Source organism: Mesoplodon bidens, assembly GCF_964165515.1.
Source record: "Mesoplodon bidens genome assembly, chromosome: 18".
Classification (NCBI taxonomy): Eukaryota; Metazoa; Chordata; class Mammalia; order Artiodactyla; family Ziphiidae; genus Mesoplodon; species Mesoplodon bidens.
The window spans coordinates 14,103,913-14,125,355 of NC_138175.1; the positions used below are offsets into that span (position 1 = coordinate 14,103,913).

At 43.4% G+C, this 21,443-nt stretch overlaps 1 protein-coding gene across 1 annotated transcript in view; it reads left to right on the plus strand.

The window, feature by feature from the left end:
* The window catches only part of SF3B3 (splicing factor 3b subunit 3), a 47,876-nt gene extending 27,024 nt beyond the window's left edge, over nt 1–20,852 (plus strand). Inside the window, exons 12-26 of the mRNA XM_081217381.1 lie at nt 4,305–4,456; nt 4,994–5,149; nt 6,164–6,319; nt 6,827–6,970; nt 9,441–9,563; nt 10,295–10,449; nt 14,614–14,788; nt 15,496–15,701; nt 15,800–15,956; nt 16,919–17,044; nt 17,473–17,685; nt 18,198–18,296; nt 18,972–19,115; nt 19,732–19,836; nt 20,239–20,852. Coding sequence (XP_081073507.1) covers nt 4,305–4,456; nt 4,994–5,149; nt 6,164–6,319; nt 6,827–6,970; nt 9,441–9,563; nt 10,295–10,449; nt 14,614–14,788; nt 15,496–15,701; nt 15,800–15,956; nt 16,919–17,044; nt 17,473–17,685; nt 18,198–18,296; nt 18,972–19,115; nt 19,732–19,836; nt 20,239–20,379 — 2,252 coding nt within the window. The 3' untranslated portion in view covers nt 20,380–20,852. The remainder of the gene's footprint in view (nt 1–4,304; nt 4,457–4,993; nt 5,150–6,163; nt 6,320–6,826; nt 6,971–9,440; nt 9,564–10,294; nt 10,450–14,613; nt 14,789–15,495; nt 15,702–15,799; nt 15,957–16,918; nt 17,045–17,472; nt 17,686–18,197; nt 18,297–18,971; nt 19,116–19,731; nt 19,837–20,238) is intronic.
* Nucleotides 20,853–21,443: the final 591 nt, after the last annotated feature.

Sequence of the window (21,443 nt, forward strand, 5' to 3'; positions counted from 1 at the left end):
GTTCAGTATTCTCATCCTGCTACCTTGTAATTAAGATAGGACTCTAGGGCTTCCCTGGTAGCTCAGTGGTAGAGAGTCTGTCTGCCGATGCAGGGGACACGGGTTCGTGCCCCGGTCCGGGAAGATCCCGCATGCCGCGGAGCGGCTGGGCCCGTGAGCCATGGCCGCTGAGCCTGCGCGTCCGGAGCCTGTGCTCCACAATGGGAGAGGCCACAACAGTGAGAGGCCCGCATACTGCAAAAATAAAAATAAAATAAAGATAGGACTCTACTCTCAGGGCATGTGCCATCTAAAAAAAGAAGATAAGTATAAAAAACTGTTTTGGGCTTCCCTAGTGGCGCAGTGGTTGAGAGTCCGCCTGCCGATGCAGGGGACACGGGTTCGTGCCCCGGTCTGGGAAGATCCCACATGCCGCGGAGCAGCTGGGCCCGTGAGCCATGGCCACTGGGCCTGCGCGTCCGGAGCCTGTGCTCCGCAATGGGGGAGGCCATAACAGTGAGAGGCCCGCGTACAGCAAAAAACAAACAAACGAACAAAAACTGTTGTGTGTTCTGATGTGATGAAAGGCACAAACATGTTGCCAGGAGGGGTTAGAGGAGAGGGAACAGGCATGTGTTTGAGAATCAGGAAAGGCTTTTGGGGTAAGTTAGATAAGTTTGTGATCAGTGGTATGTTGCATGATGGAACTTGTAGCTGAAAAGTTTTGTCCTCTAGATACCAAAATCTAGGAAATGATTACATCCTGATAAATTTTACTCTTTAGAAACTATAATTTAGGTGATCACCCACAAAACAGGTCAAGTTCTCTCTGTTCATTCTCTTTCCAGATACCCTAAGTTACTATTCCACATGTCCACTGCTGCAGTCTTCCAGGCAACTACTAACCTTGGCTGGTACTTGGTGATGCACACTACCAATACCAAGCCTTTTTTTCTCTTCCACAGGTGGCTGGTGAAGGTGCTGATCACCACAGGTGTGTACCTTGTACCTATTGCTAGGGTCTACTATGGGGTCTTAGAGATTACCCAGGGAGAGGGACCTGCACAAAATATTGAGGCTGCCCTGGTAGCATCTTTCAGGGGGTAACTTTGCAGTTGGCTCTCCATGTGCAGTGTTAGTGGTGCACACCCATCTGCCTGTATGTTAAATAGTCTGAGGCAGGAATCACTTTCTCCCACAGAATATGGAACATTTGATTAATTTGCCTCTCATTAAGCTAAAAGAGGCTGTAGCTAGAAAATCTTAACTTCATACTCTCCCTTGATGTTTTTGTATGTTTCACGTGTACTGACTGAAAGATTACGTCCTGGAAAAAGCCCCCCTTTTTTCTCTTTTGAGTATAATCAAGACTGTGCTGAGGGAAGACAAGCACTGAGTAGTCTGAGTATAGAGTGAGAGTGAGACATTGGAGGCCTAAATCATCTGGATGGTCACTCACTTTTCCCTTTGGATTAGTGAGCTGTTTTTTTTTTTTTTTTTTTTTTTTTTTTTTTTTTTTTTTTTTCTTTTTGTGGTATGCGGGCCTCTCACTGTTGTGGCCTCTCCCGCCGCGGAGCACAGGCTCCGGACGCGCAGGCCCAGCGGCCACGGCTCACGGGCCCAGCCGCTCCGCGGCATATGGGATCCTCCCAGACCGGGGCACGAACCCGTATCCCCTGCATCGGCAGGCGGACTCCCAACCACTGCGCCACCAGGGAGGCCCTAGTGAGCTGTTTTTTGAGCCTGAGATACTAAGACGGGGGAGAGAAGAAGAAAGCATTCCCTCTTCTGTAGGCTGCTTCCGTATTGCTCAGACAGATAGAAGTCCTGTTTAACTGAGACAAAGATGCGTTCTCATATCCTAATAGATTCTTCACTGAGGTATGAACTAATAGTCTTTTATATGAAATTTGAAACCTCTGGAAGAAGGCAACATAGATTTCATAGTTCATAGTCATTTATCTTGACTGAAGCTTGATTTTGTTCTGAAGTCCACCTTTTAACCTATAACCTGCCTAGGACACAAGAGCAGCTTATCTGTTTCTGGTCCTCCTGGCTATAGAATGGAAAGGGTAGAAGTTACAGTGTGCTTAGTATTTACAGGGTAGTGGATATTCTGAGGAAATCCGTGATGTAAAGCAGCTTTCAGATGTCAGTCATTGCTTTACTCCTTGTTGAACTGCCCAGCAAACGTAAGACCCTATTTAAGTCCACTGAGCATCTCTTTATTTTTATACCTGAGCAGTCTGGGGCCTTGGGTCAGAGGAAGGATAAGGGCCCAGGCAGCCCTTTTTCCTCACTCCCCTCATTCTCTGCATGTAAGTTATAAATGTATGGTTTCTTTTCTGGAAGCTCACCTTTTCCCTTGACTGAAGGAAGAGGCCGAAATCCTGACCAGTTTGAGCCCGTTTTTGTTTGGCTTTAATTTGCTCTGGCACAGCTTTTAACATACAGGGTTTCAGTGTTGAGAACATGAGAAAGAACACAATATTTATATAATGTTAAAATTAAGCAATTCCTGTTACTTTTACATACCAGAAATTTCCAGCTCAAAAACTGAGAGCTGGAGCAAAGCTTCCAAGCTTGGTGTTGTGTGGAGAGTGAAGATGGTTTTGTTGTGCACTATTAAGGCATCCATTTCAGAGACAACCACGTCCGCACTCCATGTTTTATGATGGCGAACAGTGCGGTCTTCTTACAAAGCCATTTTATAAGGTGTCCCCAGGCATGCGATACATGGTGACAGTTATAATAAAGTAATCTAAAACCAATTATCTGCTTGTTCAGTGTTATTCCTTATGATGGAACCCTTGCTCTGGATTCCTGGTGTAGCCATTAGATTATACCCATTAGGAAAGATCTTTGATCCTTGCCTTTCAGCCACTCATTCAGTGCACACGTATCATTAACTGAAGCAACAGTTTTGCAGAATAGTACTTACCCTTACTATGAGGCATCCTCATAAATTATATTTATTTCTATATATTTGTATTTTAAAATGCTGATTGCAATCCACCATATTGATTTTATGTCCTGCTAATAGGTCAGAACGCTACTGTAGGTTATACCAATAATACATTTTCATCTGGCCCCTTTTTTTGTGAAGAGCACTGATTCTGCTGAACTCATTGAGTAATCTTAGTTTAGCTGAATGACCCTTGGAGCAATCAAAATCCAGACTGTGTCCTTGATGTGAGTGGGGTGGATCAGGCCTATGGTGTTGAGCTCTGACCAAGGACTCAGGCAAGCAGGATCCTTCAGCTGCTTCTGCTAAGAGTGAGGTAGCCACTCCAATTTAGTACCTTGTCTACTTGTCATTCTATGCCTTGTTTGCCTGATTTCTGTGTGAAGGGGACAGGAAGAGGGGAATTGATATAGAAAATTCAAATGTAGGAAAATCTCAATTCATCTCAAAAAAATGAACATACATTTATTCAGCATTTATCAAGCTTTATGCCAAACATTGTGCTGGACATGGGAGATACATACAGAAGTTGTTTTATGTTGTAGGGTGGAATGTGTAGGAAGTAGACAACTTTTAACTATGGGATCTGTGTGAGAAACTTTCAGGGTTGCCTGTATACCTCTGACCTCCTTGAAAAACTTGTTGGTGTTTGTTTATCCAAGTACATTTTATTAAATGAAAAGCAAGTTCTAATAGGATTGCTCATGACCATCGAATGGTTATATTTTTACATGTGAAAAACTAGAGTTCAAAGGCTGACAGTATAAGCTACCACCCCACCACCACCACCACCCCTCCCTGGTTATCCAGTGTTCTTACATATTCCTTTTGGGACATCCTAGGATTCTCAGTTTCCAGCCCTAGAATGACATAGTCTCATGGAGGCTTAAGTAATCACTGTTTTATTCATTAAGCCTTGTGTTCCCATATAAGATACTTTCGGAAGAAGAAGGGGACCTTTCTTGGTTATAGGGAGTATCTCTTAAGAATGGATTGTGATTGGCATTTGAAACTCTAGCTTCAGTACATATAAATATTGTATACAAAATTTCCTCTTGCTTTGTTCTCTTGCATTTTTCTAGCAAATGTCTCAAGAAAATATTAATTTTCAAAGGTATTAGATGTGGGCATGTCTACTTTATGTACTGTTTAGCCATTTAAGGAAGCAAAGTATATCTGTAGGCTGTTATGACCTTTAATTATCTTTTGGATCATCCTGTGCTGTTTGCCACATGACTGTGTGTGATGACTACACGTAGAAGAAGTGCCTTGGAAGGTTTCTGAAGAGAATGCTTAGTGTGTCTCATTTGGCTTTGTAACTAATGAGTTCTTGGCTAACCCACTTCTCTTTCCTTTTCAGATGAGTTTGATGCTTACATCATTGTGTCTTTCGTGAATGCCACACTTGTGTTGTCCATTGGAGAGACTGTAGAAGAAGTGACTGACTCTGGGTTTCTGGGCACTACCCCAACCTTGTCCTGCTCCTTGTTAGGAGATGATGCCTTAGTGCAGGTGAGGATTCTCAGAGAGCTACTTAACCTGCTCACCTTACTTTGTCCTTTCTTTGACCTCATTATGGTGTAGATTGCTGGGTTCACATTTAAGGAGCTTTGAACTTCTTTGAGATGGATGCTGCAAAACATGAACTTTTTTTTTTTTTTTTTTTTTTTTCTTTTTGCGGTATGCGGGCCTCTCACTGTTGTGGCCTCTCCCGTTGCGGAGCACAGGCTCCGGATGCGCAGGCCCAGCGGCCATGGCTCACGGGCCCAGCCGCTCCGCGGCATATGGGATCCTCCCAGACCGGGGCACGAACCCGTATCCCCTGCATCGGCAGGCGGACTCTCAACCACTGCGCCACCAGGGAGGCCCAACATGAACTTTTTTGAAGTTAACCTTGCCTGGGACCTCTTAACTCTTTTTTGTCATTGACCCATCTGGTGCCTCAAATACAGTGCCTCTAGATCTGACAGATCTGATAGGTGTGAGGGTCATGCTTGAGTGATGAGTCAAATTGCTAAAGTTGGGTTCCTTTCTGTTAACTGCCTCAAGGTGTATCCTGATGGCATTCGGCACATACGAGCAGACAAGAGAGTCAATGAATGGAAGACTCCTGGAAAGAAAACAATTGTGAAATGTGCAGTGAACCAGCGACAAGTGGTGATCGCCCTGACAGGAGGAGAACTGGTCTATTTTGAAATGGATCCCGTATGTTATTTTACCATTCACTATGGGACTTAATGTAGGGTTCAGAGGTGAAGATGGGAGTTGCAGTCCAGGTATCTAGATTATATATTCATAAGAAAGGGAAATGAACACTACCAAATGTAGAACAGTTGGCTGGTGGGAAGCAGCAGCATAGCACAGGGAGATGGGCTTGGTGCTTTGCGATGACCTAGGGGGTGGGAAAGGGAGGGTGGGAGGGAGGGGATATGGGGACATGTGTATGCATATGGCTAATTCACTTTGTTGTGCACACAAAAAACTAACACAGTTTTGTGAAGCAATTATACTCCAATAAAGATCTATTAAAAACATAAAAAATAAAATAAAATTTTAAAAATGAAAGGGAAATGAGAAGGCAAAGTATCCCAAAGCCCTTTACAAGGGGGTTGGAGGTGGATATGTTTTCACGTCTTTAATTCTGATTGGAGTTACGAAATGCCACCTTAGCAATGAAGCACTTTTTCTGCCCTTCACACTCCAGTTTTCCACCAGATACTTGCCATATGTTTAGTTGCTGCAATCTGAATCAACTTCAGAAATTTTATTTTACTTTTATATATGGAAGGATGTTAGGTGTGTTTAATTATGTTCTTAAGAAGTCTCTGGATGTGGCCAACTTGTATAGTCCAACTGTACTTATGATTGAGGGTTTTTGTCTTTAACTGCCGTATTTGAATTCTCTTTCACCCAGAGTATTTTCATGAACAAATAAACAGTTTTATGTATTTTCATTTCCTGAGAGCTAGGTTGGCTTAGAAAATTTGTAGTGCATTATACTTGTCAAGGGTCTCTTGATTCTCTTGTTAGTAATTTTGCTTTCCATTAGCCTGTAGAGTTTAGTCTTGGAACCTCAGGTAGAGATACTCTTGGTCATTGATTATAGTAAGAGTGCGAGGAAGCAAAAAGGAACTTAACAAGCCCCTTTTGTTCTCCAGGCCCAGGGTTTGGGGGCAAGTTGGAGTGGTTTGTGACCTCTCTCTGTCTTCATTCCTGTAGTCAGGACAGCTGAATGAATACACAGAGCGGAAGGAGATGTCAGCAGATGTGGTGTGCATGAGTCTGGCCAATGTGCCCCCTGGAGAGCAGCGGTCTCGCTTCCTAGCTGTGGGGCTGGTGGACAATACTGTCAGAATCATCTCCCTGGATCCCTCAGTGAGTGTCACTCTCAACTTTAAGGATCTTCTACTTGGAACCTGAGCACCTGACCCATTTTTCATGTCCTTCTCTGAGATCAGCTGGGCTGGACCCTGAAATCTCCACCTGCTGCTTCTCCTGATTATTGTAGCAGCACACCTCAGGAGTCTTCTGCAGTGCCTGCTTCTTTGGCTTATGTCTTGATTCCCTTTTTTAGTTTAAACAGAAACAAAAAATAATCCAAGACTGTGTTTACAGAAAAGGGCCTTGGATGACTTTAAAGAGGTGCCCTTTGCATATTTACTTTTACCATTATCCACTTCTGGGAAAAGAAAAAAGAAAAGAAAAAAGAAAGCACAGTCCCCAGAGATTGTTCTAAGGTTCAGTGTAAATAGAACCCCTCTTCAGGTTTTCCCTGTCCATGAGAAAGAGTTGTTCTTCACTTATAGAATTAGATTTCTCTGGGTAGGTTTTTTCCAAAATTGGTCACTTCCCATGTTTTATTCTTTTCTCTTTCCTTCTTAGGACTGTTTGCAACCTTTGAGCATGCAAGCTCTCCCAGCCCAGCCTGAGTCCTTGTGTATTGTGGAAATGGGTGGGACTGAGAAGCAGGATGAGCTGGGTGAGAGGGGCTCTATTGGCTTCTTATACCTGAATATTGGGCTACAGGTAAGAGATCTAGAAGCTCACATTGTTGGTGTCAAGGCTTTTTTTACTTTCATGACTCCATTGTTCAGTACTGTGCCTATGGTTTCAGTTACCCACCTTATGAGAAGTGAGCAATGCTGCTCTGTGTTCCACTTATTTCAGCTCTAATTAGAACAAATCAGGCCTAGAATAAAGTATTTTTATGAAGAGTTTTTGATAAAAATGCTTAGCAGTCACTGTTCTGTGGCAGAACTAGATGGGGTCCTTAAGAGTTGCCTATAGTTCTTACAGTATGCAGCTTTTGAAACTAATACGGTTGTCCTTTGGTATCCTTGGGGGATTGGTTCCGGGATCTCCCTTGGATACCAAAGTCTGAGGATACTCAAGTCTCTTATATAAAATGCATAGTAATTACATATTCTCATATACTTTAAATCATCTCTAGATTACTTAATTACCTAATACAAGGTAAATGCTATATAAATAGTTGCTGCAAATTCAAGTTTCGGTTTTGGGAATTTTCTGGAATTTTTTTTTTCCCTCAAATATTTTTGATCTATGGTTGGTTGAATCCGTGAATTCAGAACCCCTGGATACGGAGGGTCTCACAGTTCATAATGGGCTCCATTAGCAATAGAGGGCTCCTAGATGTTCCCTGTTGTCAAAGCACCTGAGCTCTTCATGGCCCGAAAGGCAGGAACCTAAGGATCAGAGATTGTCAGGGGTTTTGACCATGTATTGATACTTTTCGTTTTCATCTAGGCCAGGTACTTTTTGCTTTTTAATTTTACTTCCTAATTTAGAATTTCTTAAACATGCCCAGGAGTTAGACTAATGTATTGCACCTCCATGTACCTATTAGCAGTTATCAGCACTTTGTCTTTTCCCCTTCTTTTCTTTTTCCTGGAGTATTTTAATGCAGATCCAATATGGTATATAGTTTCATCTTTAAGTACTTGAGAATGTAGCTGTACTTGAGGGGTTTGTGTGTGTGTGTGTGTGTTGAGGCCTTAATATGATCATGCTCAACAAAATTTAACAATTCCTTTGTTTGTTTGTTTATGGCTGGCTGCATTGGATCTTTGTTGCTGCGCGCGGGCTTTTTCTCTAGTTGTGGCGAGTGGGGGCTACTCTTCGTTGCGGTGCGCGGGCTTCTCATTGCAGTGGCTTCTCTTGTTGCGGAGCATGGCCTCTAGGCGCACGGGCTTCCATAGTTATGGCTCGAGGGCTCTAGAGTGCAGGCTCAGTAGTTGTGGCGCACAGGCTTAGTTGCTCCGCGGCATGTGGGATCTTCCCAGACCAGGGCTCAAACCCATGTCCCCTGCATTGACAGGTGGATTCTTAACCACTGCACCACCAGGGAAGTCCTAATAGCACACTTCTAATTCTGACTAACCACATGTGGCTTGATGGCTATAGTATTAGATAGCACAGACCAAGAGGTTGATTAGATTCAGATGCAGGTTTTTTTTGTTTTGTTTTTTTTGTTTTTGGTGAGGGACAAGAATATTTTTATAGGTGCCATTTGTTTTCCTATTATATCAGGTGGCATATGAAGTCTGGTTGTCCCATTTTAATTTAGTGATGTTAGAATGTTAGTATCTATTTTGAATGATCTGTTTTAAAGCTCCCTGTCCATCTTTTACTTAATAACAGCCAGTGATACACATTGCTTAGATTCATTAGGGGTTGGGAAGTGATGGTTTTCTATTTCATTCTTTAATTAGCTGGAACTTTTCTCTAGAGACAAAATTTGCTTCATATCTTTGCTTACCCTGAAGTACAGTTCATATAGGGAAAGGATAAATATTTCATTTTTTCCCCTTTGCTCACTTATTTTCAGAGTAAGGAGTTGGTGCCGTAGCATACTCCAATGAAGACTGATGAAGTGTTTTTTTTTTTTTTTTTTAAATAACGTTATGAACTTGCAGATTTTATAATATTTGTGCATAAAACTATTGTAGTCTTTGTTTTGGATGCTAAATTGCCACATTTTTGATGAGTGGGAGTTCCCCTTTCAAGTTGGCTCCTTTGTCCTTTCAACATGACCCCACTATCTTTGGGGGCTTCCTTCTGGCACAACAAAGTGCTCCACACACATTTGGAACATTCTTGCTTCAGACCTGAAGAAGCCATTTCTCTTAGGATTCTTATTCTTTTTAAGGGAAATGGTATTTAGAGACCACAATAGGCGTGGATATTAAACTGTGCATATATCTTAAAACTTAAAATTATGAAGAAGAGTTTAACTTACTTGGTAAAAATATTTTTAAGGATATACAGTGAAAAGTAACTGTGCTTTTCACTTAGTAAATACTCAACAGCTATTTGAGTGAGTGAGTGATTTAGGAGAGAGTGAATGAATGGCTCGCTGATCACTATATATTTAAACCACCTAGTCATTTCCTTCCATCTGCTCTGAAATTAAATAAAGTAGCTAAAGAAGCTTCCATTATGTATAGGCTTTAACCACTCCTCTCCTTTTTATTAGAATGGTGTGTTGCTGAGAACTGTCCTGGACCCTGTCACTGGGGATCTGTCTGACACCCGCACTAGGTACCTGGGGTCCCGTCCTGTGAAACTCTTTCGTGTCCGGATGCAAGGCCAGGAGGCAGTAAGTAATGAAAGGGGCCAGATGGTGTTTTTGGATGTTAGTGGCATCAGCTGAGAAAAATCCCCTTGGTATAAATTTTGCTGTCATTAATTCACCAGTGTCGTAGTTAGTTGACATTAGCTTTATCTTGATTAGTTTCCTTCATGTGGGAAGTCTTGGGTCCCTTAATCTAGAGCTTCTTAACTGGATTTCCATGGCACTGTGCCATGATTTGGTTATAGGTGAGTTAGAATATTGATCCCTTCAGTCCTGAGGCTGAGCAAATGGAGTACACTGACAGCTGGAAACCTCCCATGTAGGATACCACTACCCAGGAGCAACCTGGTATCAGTGTCATGGCTTACTGTGTAATGTGAAAGAGGCTGGGGAACACTGTGTCCTTTGTAGCTAAGAATATCAGTGTTGCCGGGTGCTCTGGTAGTTCTTTACTTGTTACTGCATTTTTAATACTTGCAACTATCCAGCCTTGTGATAGTATTCCCAATTTACACATGGGAAACTGGGGCTCAGAGATTGAGTGATTAGTAGGTCATCTGGCTAACAGCCAGTGTTTTAGCAAATAGTAAGCCATACTGCCTCTTCTCTAGGCCTGTTTTTCTTAAGGTAGCCCTTTAGGTTTCTAAAATTCCTTGGGATATTCTGCACACTGAAATTTGGGGATAGGATAATTTGGTTAGCATACCATGTTTGGGCTTTTCCCAAGCTTATTGGAGATGTTTTTCTTTCCTCAGGTATTGGCCATGTCAAGCCGCTCATGGTTGAGCTATTCTTACCAATCTCGTTTCCATCTCACCCCCCTGTCTTACGAGACCCTGGAATTTGCATCTGGCTTCGCCTCTGAACAGTGCCCTGAGGGCATTGTGGCCATCTCCACCAATACCCTGAGGTGAGAGAGTCCCACAGTTGAAGCCCTGCAAGAGGCTGCAGAGAGCTGACTCTTTGCCATGGCACTAGTGTGTTGTAATTGAAACCTTCATTTGGCTCAGGATTTAAGTACCTGGTAGCCAAGTCTTGGTGTTTGGGAGTTTTAGCTTCTGTTTAGACCTTCAGGGCCAAGTTTTTATACTCAGCAGTGTAGTTCAGTCTCTGAGATTTAAGATTCTTGTTTTCAAGGGCCATGCCATTTGGATAGGTTTTAGAGCAGGTGTTGTTGTCTCACTGAAAATCTTTTCTCACTCTGTCTTGCATTTGCAGTGTTATATCTTAAATATTAACCAGTATAAATTATCTAGGCCTTTTGCAGGTTGACAGATTACACTGATCACATTGGAGTGAACACTGTCTGTATTGCAAGATGGAAAATAACCTATTCAGTTTGTCTCAAGTTTTGGCGGTTGGTTGTGTTTGTTTTCTTTTTTAACCCTTTAATGCCACCAGTGTCATACATGTCCTGGTTGTAGCTGTTGGCTGTTTACAGTGGAACTCTGACCTCTTGATACATGAGTCACTTGCTACTTAATCAAGTGAACTGCCAGATTTGTTTGCAAAAACTTTTGGAAGTTTTCAGTCATTGTCGCTCTCTTTCTAAGCGTCAGCACCTTTGTATACCTTATGTGCCAGCAGAACTACTCTCCCTGCATACCTCCATATATTCCTTCCTGGTTTTTTATCTCTGCACCTGTCCTTGGAATGCTTCCCACACACATCTCTGCCTTTCAAGGCCTAGCCTCATCCCTGTATCCTCTAATTGTTTTATCGATGTGTGCTCTCTATCTCCTTGATTCCATATTAATTTTGACAGTTCCACAGGTTTTCAGACTTTTTTTTTTTTTTAGCAGCAGAACATTTTTCCCCCAGGACAATATCAGGGAAGGCTGCTGTGTGAAACATATAAGAAGAATTCTTGGGAACATAGTTTAAACACCACTGTCCATAGTACTTACTGTCAGAACCATTCACTTTCACTTTTGGTTTTTATGAATAACGCTGCTGTGAACACTCATGTACAAGTTTTTATGTGGGTGTATATTTTCATTTTCCTTGGGTATGTACCTGCAAGAGTGGAATTGCTGGTAACCGTTTAACTTTTTGAGGAGCTGCCAGGCTGCTTTCCAAAGTGGCTAGACCGTTTTACATTTTCACCAGTGAGGTTTGAGGATTCCAATTTCTGCACATCTTTACCAACACTTGTTATTATATGACTTTTTGATTCTAGCCATCCTAGAGAGTGTGAAGTGATATCTCATTGTGGTTTAGATGTGCATTTCTTTGATGGTTAATGATGTCGAGCATCTTTATCATTGAATTGTAAGAGTTCTTTTTATGTTTTAGATACAACTGCCTTATCAGATAATATGATTTGCAGATATTTTCTCCTGTGGATTGTCTTTTCACTTTCTTTTCTTTCTTTCTTTTTTTTTTTTTTTTGGTGTTTATTTATTTATTTATTTATGGCTGCGTTGGGTCTTCGTTGCTGCGCGTGGGCTTTCTCTAGTTGTGGCGAGTGGGGGCTACTCTTCGTTGCAGTGCGTGGGCTTCTTATTGCGGTGGTTTTTTTGTTGCGGAGCACAGACTCTAGGTGTGTGTGCTTCAGTAGTTGTGGCACATGGGCTCAGTAGTTGGGGCTCGCGGGTTCTCGAGCACAGGCTTAGTAGTTGTGGCGCACGGGCTTAGTTGCTCCGTGGCATGTGGGATCTTCCTGGACCAGGGCTCGAACCTGTGTCCCCTGCATTGGTAGGCGGATTCTTAACCACTGCGCCACCAGGGAAGTCCTGTCTTTTCACTTTCTTGGTGGTATCCTTTGGCACACAAAAGGCTAATTATTTTTTAAAGAATTATATTTTTAAAACTCCATCTTAGGGACTTCCCTGGTGGTCCAGTGGTTAAGACTGTGCTCCCAAAGCAGGGGCCCGGGTTTCATCCCTGGTCAGGGAACTAGATCCCGCATGCTGCAACTAAGACCTGTTGCAGCCAAATAAATATTTAAAAAAGAAAAACTCCATCTGAGAACTGTCTGAAGTCATCTTAGGTATCAGCAGTGGTATATGCCCCACTTTGACAAACGCTGGCTAGCCTCATGCTTTCCAAGGAAGAATACAACACGGGAGCATCTGTGTCCCTTCCCATGTTATGTTTCTCCCTTAGGACAGGTGCTCCCTCTGTCTGGAGTCTGCCTTTTGGTGTGGTAGAGTGCCTTTATGAAAGCAGGCCAGTGTGTGGGTTGGACTAGAAGAATCAAAACACAGGGGTCGGGCTTCCCTGGTGGCACAGTGGTTGAGAGTCCACCTGCCGATGCAGGGGACACGGGTTCGTGCCCCGGTCCGGGAAGATCCCACATGCCGCAGAGCGACTGGGCCCGTGAGCCATGGCCGCTGAGCCTGCGCGTCCGGAGCCTTTGCTCCGCAACGGGAGAGGCTACAACAGTGAGAGGCCCACATACCACAAAAAAAAACCCCAAAAAACTCAGGGGTTGTGGTTTTTGTTTATGCCGTACTTTTTTTTTTCCTTGCATAATGACAGTTTTTGATGTTTAGCAGTTGATTTTTTTTTTACTCACATGTTAGTAAAGTATTTGATTTAATATCTGCAAATAAAGGGACCTTGCTAATTATTCCCTCAGAATATTTGTATATTTATGGGAGTGGAATGTTGTTAATCATAGTCTATTAAAAGATGTTCTGGTTTTTATATTGTACTCTTTTTTAATGATTCTTTTTATATATATATATATAAATTTATTTATGGCTGCTTTGGGTCTTCGTTGCTGTGCACAGGCTTTCTCTAGTTGTGGCGAATGGTGGCTACTCTTTGCTGCAGTGCGTGGGCTTCTCTTGAAGTGGCTTCTCTTGCTGTGGAGCACAGGCTCTAGGCACACGGGCTACAGTAGTTGTGGCACACAAGCTCAGTAGTTGTGGCACACAGGCTTAGTTGCTCTGCGGCATGTGGGATCTTCCCAGACCATGGCTTGAACCCATGTTCCCTGCATTGGCAGGCAGATTGTTAACCACTGCGCCACCAGGGAAGTCCCTTAATGATTCTTAATTAGCTGTTTTTTTCTTTCAGCACTTTGAAATGGTTTTTCCTATCTTCCATTGTTTTTTAGGTCTGCTGTCAGACTGTATATGATCTGTAGAGAATATTTAAATTAAAAATAAAACTCCATTGTTAGAGACCAAGTGTCTGTCTATTTTTTTAAGAGCATCTGGGTTCTGCTCTTTTGCTCATAATTTGACTTAATGCACATCTCTGTCCCTTCTGACAAAGGTTGTAGAACTCATACTTGCCATCTCTTTGTGCATCATTGTGGATTTCCTAAAGCTCAGGTGATTTTCGTTCAGGATGGCATCCACTTTATTTTATGAAACACTGTCACACAAGTTCCACATATGTTCAGATAATTGCAGTGCTTCACAACAGATTTGGAATTGGTACTACTCTTTTCTTTAGTTAATTAATTTTATTAATTAATTTATTGTTTTGGCTGTATTGGGTCTTCGTTGCGATGCGCGGGCTTCTCATCGCGGTGGCTTCTCTTGTTGCGGAGCACGGGCTCTAGGCTCCTGGGCTTCAGTAGTTGTGGCATGTGGGCTCAGTAGTTGTGGCTTGCGGGCTCTAGAGCGCAGGCTCAGTAGTTGTGGCGCACGGGCTTAGTTGCTCCGCGGCATGTGGGATCTTCCCGGACCAGGGCTCGAACCCATGTCCCCTGCATTGGCAGGCGGATTCTTAACCATTGCACCACCAGGGAAGCCCTGGAATTCGTACTCCTTATATCAGGGTTTGTCAGTAATAATCAAGAGGGAATTTTAACTTTTCACTGTCACATTATCATTGGAGGGATAAAAAATCCTTTGAGGGTTCTAATGTAGGTTTCACTGGTGGAAACTGGAATCACCATGAACAGTGATGGGCTGTTGCTAAAGTAAAGGCCCTCCCCTGATCTCCTTGTCTCTTGTGTGTAATCTTCTACATAAGAAGGCTATTGTTTCTTGTCTAATGCCAACATTAGAGCTTTAGGGATTGATGTGTTTTCTGTGACTGCTTATTGACCATTTCAACACCAGTTTCTTGGTCCTGAGTGGCTGACCTATTAACTCCTTGCCTTTTGCCATAGGATTTTGGCATTGGAGAAGCTGGGTGCTGTCTTCAATCAAGTAGCCTTTCCACTGCAGTACACACCCAGGAAATTTGTCATCCACCCTGAAAGTAACAACCTTATCATCATTGAGACTGACCACAATGCCTACACTGAGGCCACAAAAGCCCAGAGGAAGCAGCAGATGGCAGAGGTAAAGCATTTAACCTTCAGGGTTCAATAAAAAAGGCATTCCTGTGAAATTGTGTTGAAAAGTTTAAACCTCTGTGTAATTGATGGCTGTAGTCTTTGTTATATTTGAAGATCCAGGCTCTTTTCAGGTCCTTCAAGCAGAGCCCTTTGCCACAGTCCTTGGTTTTGGAGGCTTTCTTGTGACTTAAGACTAAAACGCTGAGCTGGGTTTATTCAGTATTCAGCTATTTCTCTGAAACGGTTCTTCAGTCCTGGAACTTCCAAAACAGTCTGTTTCCTGAATTTGGGCCCAGAGGAGACTGCTTTTGTATTCCCCAGAACACCAGCTCCTTCCAGAAATCATTTCCCAGCAAAAAACAAATGGTCCCAACTATGTAAAACCGTATCTGGCCTAGAAAAGAGGAAACAAGTAGTCTTAGCAAGAGAAATCAGATGGGTTAGATAGAAAAAAGGTGTTTTCATCTTCATGTTTCTCAGACCGCCAGTCAAGTATTCGCCACAGCCGATGTTAGTTCTTTAGTTTCCCCTTAGTGATCTTTCCTCTTCCCCTTGTCTGTATACCTCTCCCTTTGATCCTGATTTTGGTGGACAGACTTGGCTACTTTGTGTATTATGAACACTCCCTGGAGGTGTTCTTGCTACTTGTCCACTTCTCACCCAGCACCCACCTCTGAACACACCAACTCTTCCTTGGTTCTTTGGATTTAGGAAATGGTAGAAGCAGCAGGGGAGGATGAGCGAGAGCTGGCTGCGGAGATGGCAGCAGCGTTCCTCAATGAAAACCTCCCTGAGTCCATTTTTGGAGCTCCTAAGGCTGGCAGTGGGCAGTGGGCCTCTGTGATCCGAGTGATGAATCCTATTCAGGGGAACACACTGGACCTTGTCCAGCTGGAACAGAATGAAGCTGCTTTTAGGTAAGGAGCCCGGGACATACAGAGTTTTGAAGACTGGAATGGGAATTCTCTGGGCTGTGACTAATACCTGACTCCTGATTCTTTCTCTGTAAATGCAGTGTGGCTGTGTGCAGGTTCTCCAACACTGGCGATGATTGGTATGTGCTGGTGGGCGTGGCCAAAGACCTGATACTGAACCCCCGGTCTGTAGCAGGGGGCTTTGTCTATACCTACAAGCTCGTGAACACTGGGGAAAAACTGGAGTTTTTGCACAAGGTAGGAACCAGCCAGTGGTTTTCCTGGTTCTTAGGTCCTACTAAACTTTTCCACTTTTGTGTAAGTTGTGGATCAGGTCTTTCTGATTCATCTCTTGGTGGCACGTGGAAAATGCTCCAGTGAAGCTCCGCTGCTTGCTGGTCCCACAGGAGGCCTGTGTGCTAACCACCCTCCATGGGGCATAGATGCATACTGAAGTAGCCCCTTGTTTTCTAGTCTTACTAAGTAGGCAGCAATTTGTGACCAAAATTCAGCAGTTCTAACGAATTAATATTCTCGGGGCAGGGGTGACTGTGGATTTCTGTTTAATGGTTACACAGTTTCCCTTTGGAAAGATAATAAAGTTCTGGGGATGGATAGTGGTGATGGTTGTGCAACACTGAATATGCTTGATGTTACTGAACTATATACTTGAAAATGGCTTAAGTATTAAGTCATGTATATTTTACCATAATTTTTAAAATGGAAGAAATTCCTATTCTCTCTTCCACACTGATGGCACATGAATGTGATTTCCCCAGGCACCCCACAAGGGGAGTGTTCTCTAGGAAGTAGTTACTTCACAGAGGCTTCTTTGTGCTAAATGCATTGTGTCTCCCTTACAACTAAGGTGTCCCTTAAACTAGCACTTCTTTCCCCTCCGTCCATGTCCCACAGTCACTTTTCTGATATTGAGGCTTCACATTTAGTTAATGGTGCCAGTTGAATTCACATGGGTTCTGAAGTGTTCATCAGGTACCAGGACTTCTTGTCACTTGTGGCATTGATCCACTTGCGGAAGTGGAGTGTTTACCCAAACACCCTGTTTTATAGAGACTGTTGTATGTGTGATTTATTTTCTCTGAGCAAAAGGTGATCACTTGCTGTCTGTCTTCCTGACAGATGCCTGTAGAAGGCATTTTGGGTTGAGGGGGTATGGCTGTATGTTTTAATAGCTGCATCACCTGTTTTTCCTCTCACAGACTCCAGTGGAAGAGGTCCCTGCTGCCATTGCCCCATTCCAGGGGAGGGTGTTGATTGGTGTGGGGAAGCTTCTGCGAGTCTATGACCTGGGAAAGAAGAAGTTACTCCGAAAGTGTGAAAACAAGGTAAACATGCTGGTAGAGGGCCCAAATGTAACTAGTGAGGAAGGAGGAGACCTTGGTGGGGTGGTGGACAGCAACTGTTGGAATCATATGTCTTTATCAGGACCTTCTTTGTCTTCCAATGCCAGGTTAAGAATTAGGCCCTTGAGACTTGAGAAGGGGAGGAGTAGGTGGGTTTCTTGACTTCTTTACACTAAGAGCCAGATTTCTCTCCTTGCTTCTGTAAGGAATTTAACTGTGACAGGCATATATTTCCACTATATTAAAACCAGTTAGCTCTTTTTCCCACCTTCTAGGAATTTATTGCTGACTCCTCTTCTTTGGTGTGTGACATTCTTCAGACCATATATATGCTGCAGTCATGGTAACCTGGACTTTGTTGATTCTGCACCCCAAGGTTACACCCATTGTGCTGTCCTTGTTTTTCCCAGCATATCGCCAATTACATCTCTGGGATCCAGACAATTGGACATAGGGTAATTGTATCTGATGTCCAGGAAAGTTTCATCTGGGTTCGCTACAAGCGTAATGAGAACCAGCTTATCATCTTTGCTGATGATACCTACCCCCGATGGGTCACAACAGCTAGCCTCCTGGACTACGATACTGTGGCTGGGGCAGACAAGTTTGGCAACATTTGTGTCGTAAGTTGATGTTTACTTGGGTTACAGTGATGTATAGGAAAGCTGACCCAGTTTGTTTGTGGTAAAGCCAAGGACCCAAGACTGTGCTCTCTGATATGGAAAGTAAAAATGGGTATAAAATTCTTTAAGATTCCCCTACCCACACCCCATTCACCTCCCTCCTCCCCATGCGACATGATTTAATAATGATAGATTTCGTGTGAGCTAAGGACTAATATTTATTTTTACTTTTTGCCAAAATTTTGGCTTATCTTTTAAAGCGCAGTCTGGCTTTTCTTGTTTATGTTCTGTGGTCTCCATTTTTGCTCTTTAGTTTTTTGTTTTTTGGGTTTTTTTGCTTTTGAGTTTGTCACTCCTCGGCCATCAGAACAGGTGCAGGAGACTTGGGCTCAGGCCTCTGCCAAATTCGGGGCCCCAAGGTTTGCGTGCAAGGACCTGGGGCAAACGTTGCTTGGTGACCGAGGTGAGTAGGTTCAGGACCCAGCCCTGTGATTTGTGTCACTTCATTGTAGGTGAGGCTCCCACCTAACACCAATGATGAAGTGGATGAGGATCCCACTGGAAACAAAGCCCTGTGGGACCGGGGTTTGCTCAACGGGGCCTCTCAGAAGGTAAGATTGCAGAAGGCACCACAAAGGAGGGGCACAAGCCTGTGTAGTACGTTCTTCATGACCCTCACCAAGGAAACATTTCTTTAGTGAATTATCCACAGTGCATGTGACTATGTTGAGTGTTCTCCCATGCAGGGTGGGTTTGACACAAGGTGACCAAGTTACTATCCCATTTTTATGACAATAGAATAGAAATTTTTCTGAGACATTTTAGCAGTGTAAATCTCTGCATAGTGGGTTCCTTAGAAAGGATGGTTGCACAGGTTCATTCCAGATACTAACCAGCTCTTCTCTGAAGTATGCTCTGCGCTTTTCTCTTCTCCTGTAGACATACTTCTGTATCTCTGGACTTTTAAAAATAGATCCATTTTAGAGGGCAAGCCTAGAGATAGCTGTTTTTTATACTTTTCTGTGGTTACCTTCTTTTTGCAAACTTGATAATTTAACAAAAAGGTTTTTTAGTTATAAATCAAAAATGATCTAACTTCAGCATGTTTGTGAGGGCATTAAGCTCTAAGTAAATGCTAAGGACATTTCAAAGTATTTTTAAATTTTAGTAATTTTTGAATTTCCAAAGGTGGTGAAATCTGACCTTTGGAGGCACTGTTTGCTCTTGGGAATATAGAACATGCTCCTGAGAGCACATATAGTCACTATTCTGGTTTCAACTTGCAGGCAGAAGTGATCATGAACTATCATGTGGGCGAGACAGTACTTTCGTTACAGAAGACTACGCTGATCCCTGGAGGCTCAGAATCGCTTGTTTATACCACCTTGTCAGGAGGAATTGGCATCCTTGTCCCGTTCACATCCCATGAGGTGACATCTTCCACACTGGTCTGGCTTTTGCCTTCCCAAGGTTGTTTCTTGGTGCTAAATCTGCCTAAGAGGGCAATCCATTTTGTCTCCATCTGTAGCTAGGAGTGTTGTGCAATTTTTATAAGGTGACAGGAGTGCCTGGGGAGATAGGAATCTTGATTTTTTCCCCCCCCTGTGGAAAGCCATCTGGTTTTATACTGTACCAGGGTTTGGTTAGTCAGAGGCTGAAGCCCCAGAACCAAACCCCGCACACCAGGAATGATGGGATGGTGTGGACTGGGCACTTAATGCCTCCTAGAGTTAGCTCTTGGATTGACTAGATTTGGTTTATGTAATTGCAGCCAAGGAAGCTGTGGTTAGGAATCTGACTTTACAAACCACTCTTTGCATATGGTGTTTTCTCTCATGTTTTGCAAATACAAAGGGGTTTTCTTTCAGGTTTTAGCTATCTTGTTGTAGCAGGAGAACCTGTGGTCGTGAGGAACAATTAGATACTTAACATCTCCTTGCATGGTAAAAATCGATAGCTTCTCTGTTCATTGTGCTTTGGAAACTGTAGACTAGTAGTTGAAATCACTTTTTTCTTTTAGTGACAGATTCTTTGTTTCTTTGCCAGGACCATGACTTCTTCCAACATGTGGAAATGCACCTCCGGTCCGAGCATCCCCCTCTCTGTGGGCGAGACCACCTCAGTTTTCGTTCCTATTACTTCCCTGTTAAGGTAGGTCTTTCTTGGAAACTCGAGTTGAAAAGGGGGATCCTCAGCATATTTAACCAGTCTTTTTCTCTGGGCCTCCGTCCCTTAAAAATCGGAACAGTCCTGAATGAAGGAGCATTGAGGATGTGGATTGATGGAGGCAGTAATGTGGGAGAGGAGTAGTTAGTTATATTCAGAGACCTCTTCCCTCAGGGCAGACCATAGCCAGAGAAAGGTTTTCACCCAGTTTTGCTAATCTGAACTCTGGCTACTAAGGGTCAACTTAGAATAGTATTCCTGGCTCTGTAAATGTAGTTCAGGTATCTGAGGGAGAATAAAATGCTTTCCTTGCAGTTGCTGCTTTAGCATGTGCCATTTTCCTTGGGCATCTAACCTTTTTCTTCCTCTCGTTTTTCCATGCCTTAGAATGTGATTGATGGAGATCTCTGTGAGCAGTTCAACTCCATGGAGCCCAACAAACAAAAGAATGTCTCTGAAGAACTGGACCGAACCCCACCTGAGGTGTCCAAGAAGCTTGAGGACATCCGGACTCGCTATGCCTTCTGAGCCCTTCCTTTTCCTGTGGGGCTTGTCAGAGACTTTATTTCCCTCACCACCTGGCTCTGAATCCATGTGACAGAAGAAGGGTGGCTGTATAATTAAGACTTTGTAATATTAAAGCTAGTAGCTCTTCCCCCATCCACTCTTCCCCTGGAGTGACTGGTTTCCCCTAAAATTGGCACTGAGATTTGCTACACTTCTCCTTGCCTGGTACATAATACATTGCCCCCAGGTTCCGGTGTGGAATACAGTGTCCCTTTTCCCAAAGCTTTCTTGCATTGATATTTTTGGCTATCCTCTCTACTTTTGTACACACCCTTAATTTTTAACTGGTTTATCTGTAAATATAGTTTTGTATGGTGTTATCTTTGTGGGAGGCGGGAGACAAGCTGAGGTGGGGACCAGGTTGGATATAGTACAGCTCTGGAGTTCTGCCACCCTGGAACCTAACCAGAAATACAAACCTAGCTTTTAAGGTGGCTGATGTCCGTGTGTCTTTTCTGAGAATCTAGGTGGGAGATTGGAGCCCAAGTTGGAGCAGGAAGAACTGAGTATCCTCCTTCCAGTTACCAACCTGGACTTCTGGCACCCTGTGGCCTCATGCTCCCAGCTCTGTGATGGTTTTTTGGCTTTCTCTAGTCTTTTCTACTATGCAGATGAAACTTGGGCTCGATAGTAATTATATAGTCATCCATACCTCTTCCCATTGGATAGTGAGGAAGGGGGGCTGGTTTCTTCTTCCCTGTTTTAGCTCCCTTCTACTTTGAAGCCTTAGAGTGAAGGAATTCACTGGCATGAATTCCAGCTGCCTAGTCTCTTAATAGATGCTCCTTTTACTTCCACAGCTCCTGAAATGATCATTTGCCATCTGTCTACTAGGAAGGATCAGTAAGTACAGAAGAACCTGCCCTTGGGAATAAAGTCAGTACATGTGGTCCCTTTTTAAAGGCACATGGGTAATGGGGGTGGGGGCGGGGAGGCCTGTCTTCAACAGACATCTTAGGCGGGCTCTGGAGGGCCTTTGGAGTATGTGGAGGCAGCAGCTGGACGTGACCCAGTCTCAGGTGTTC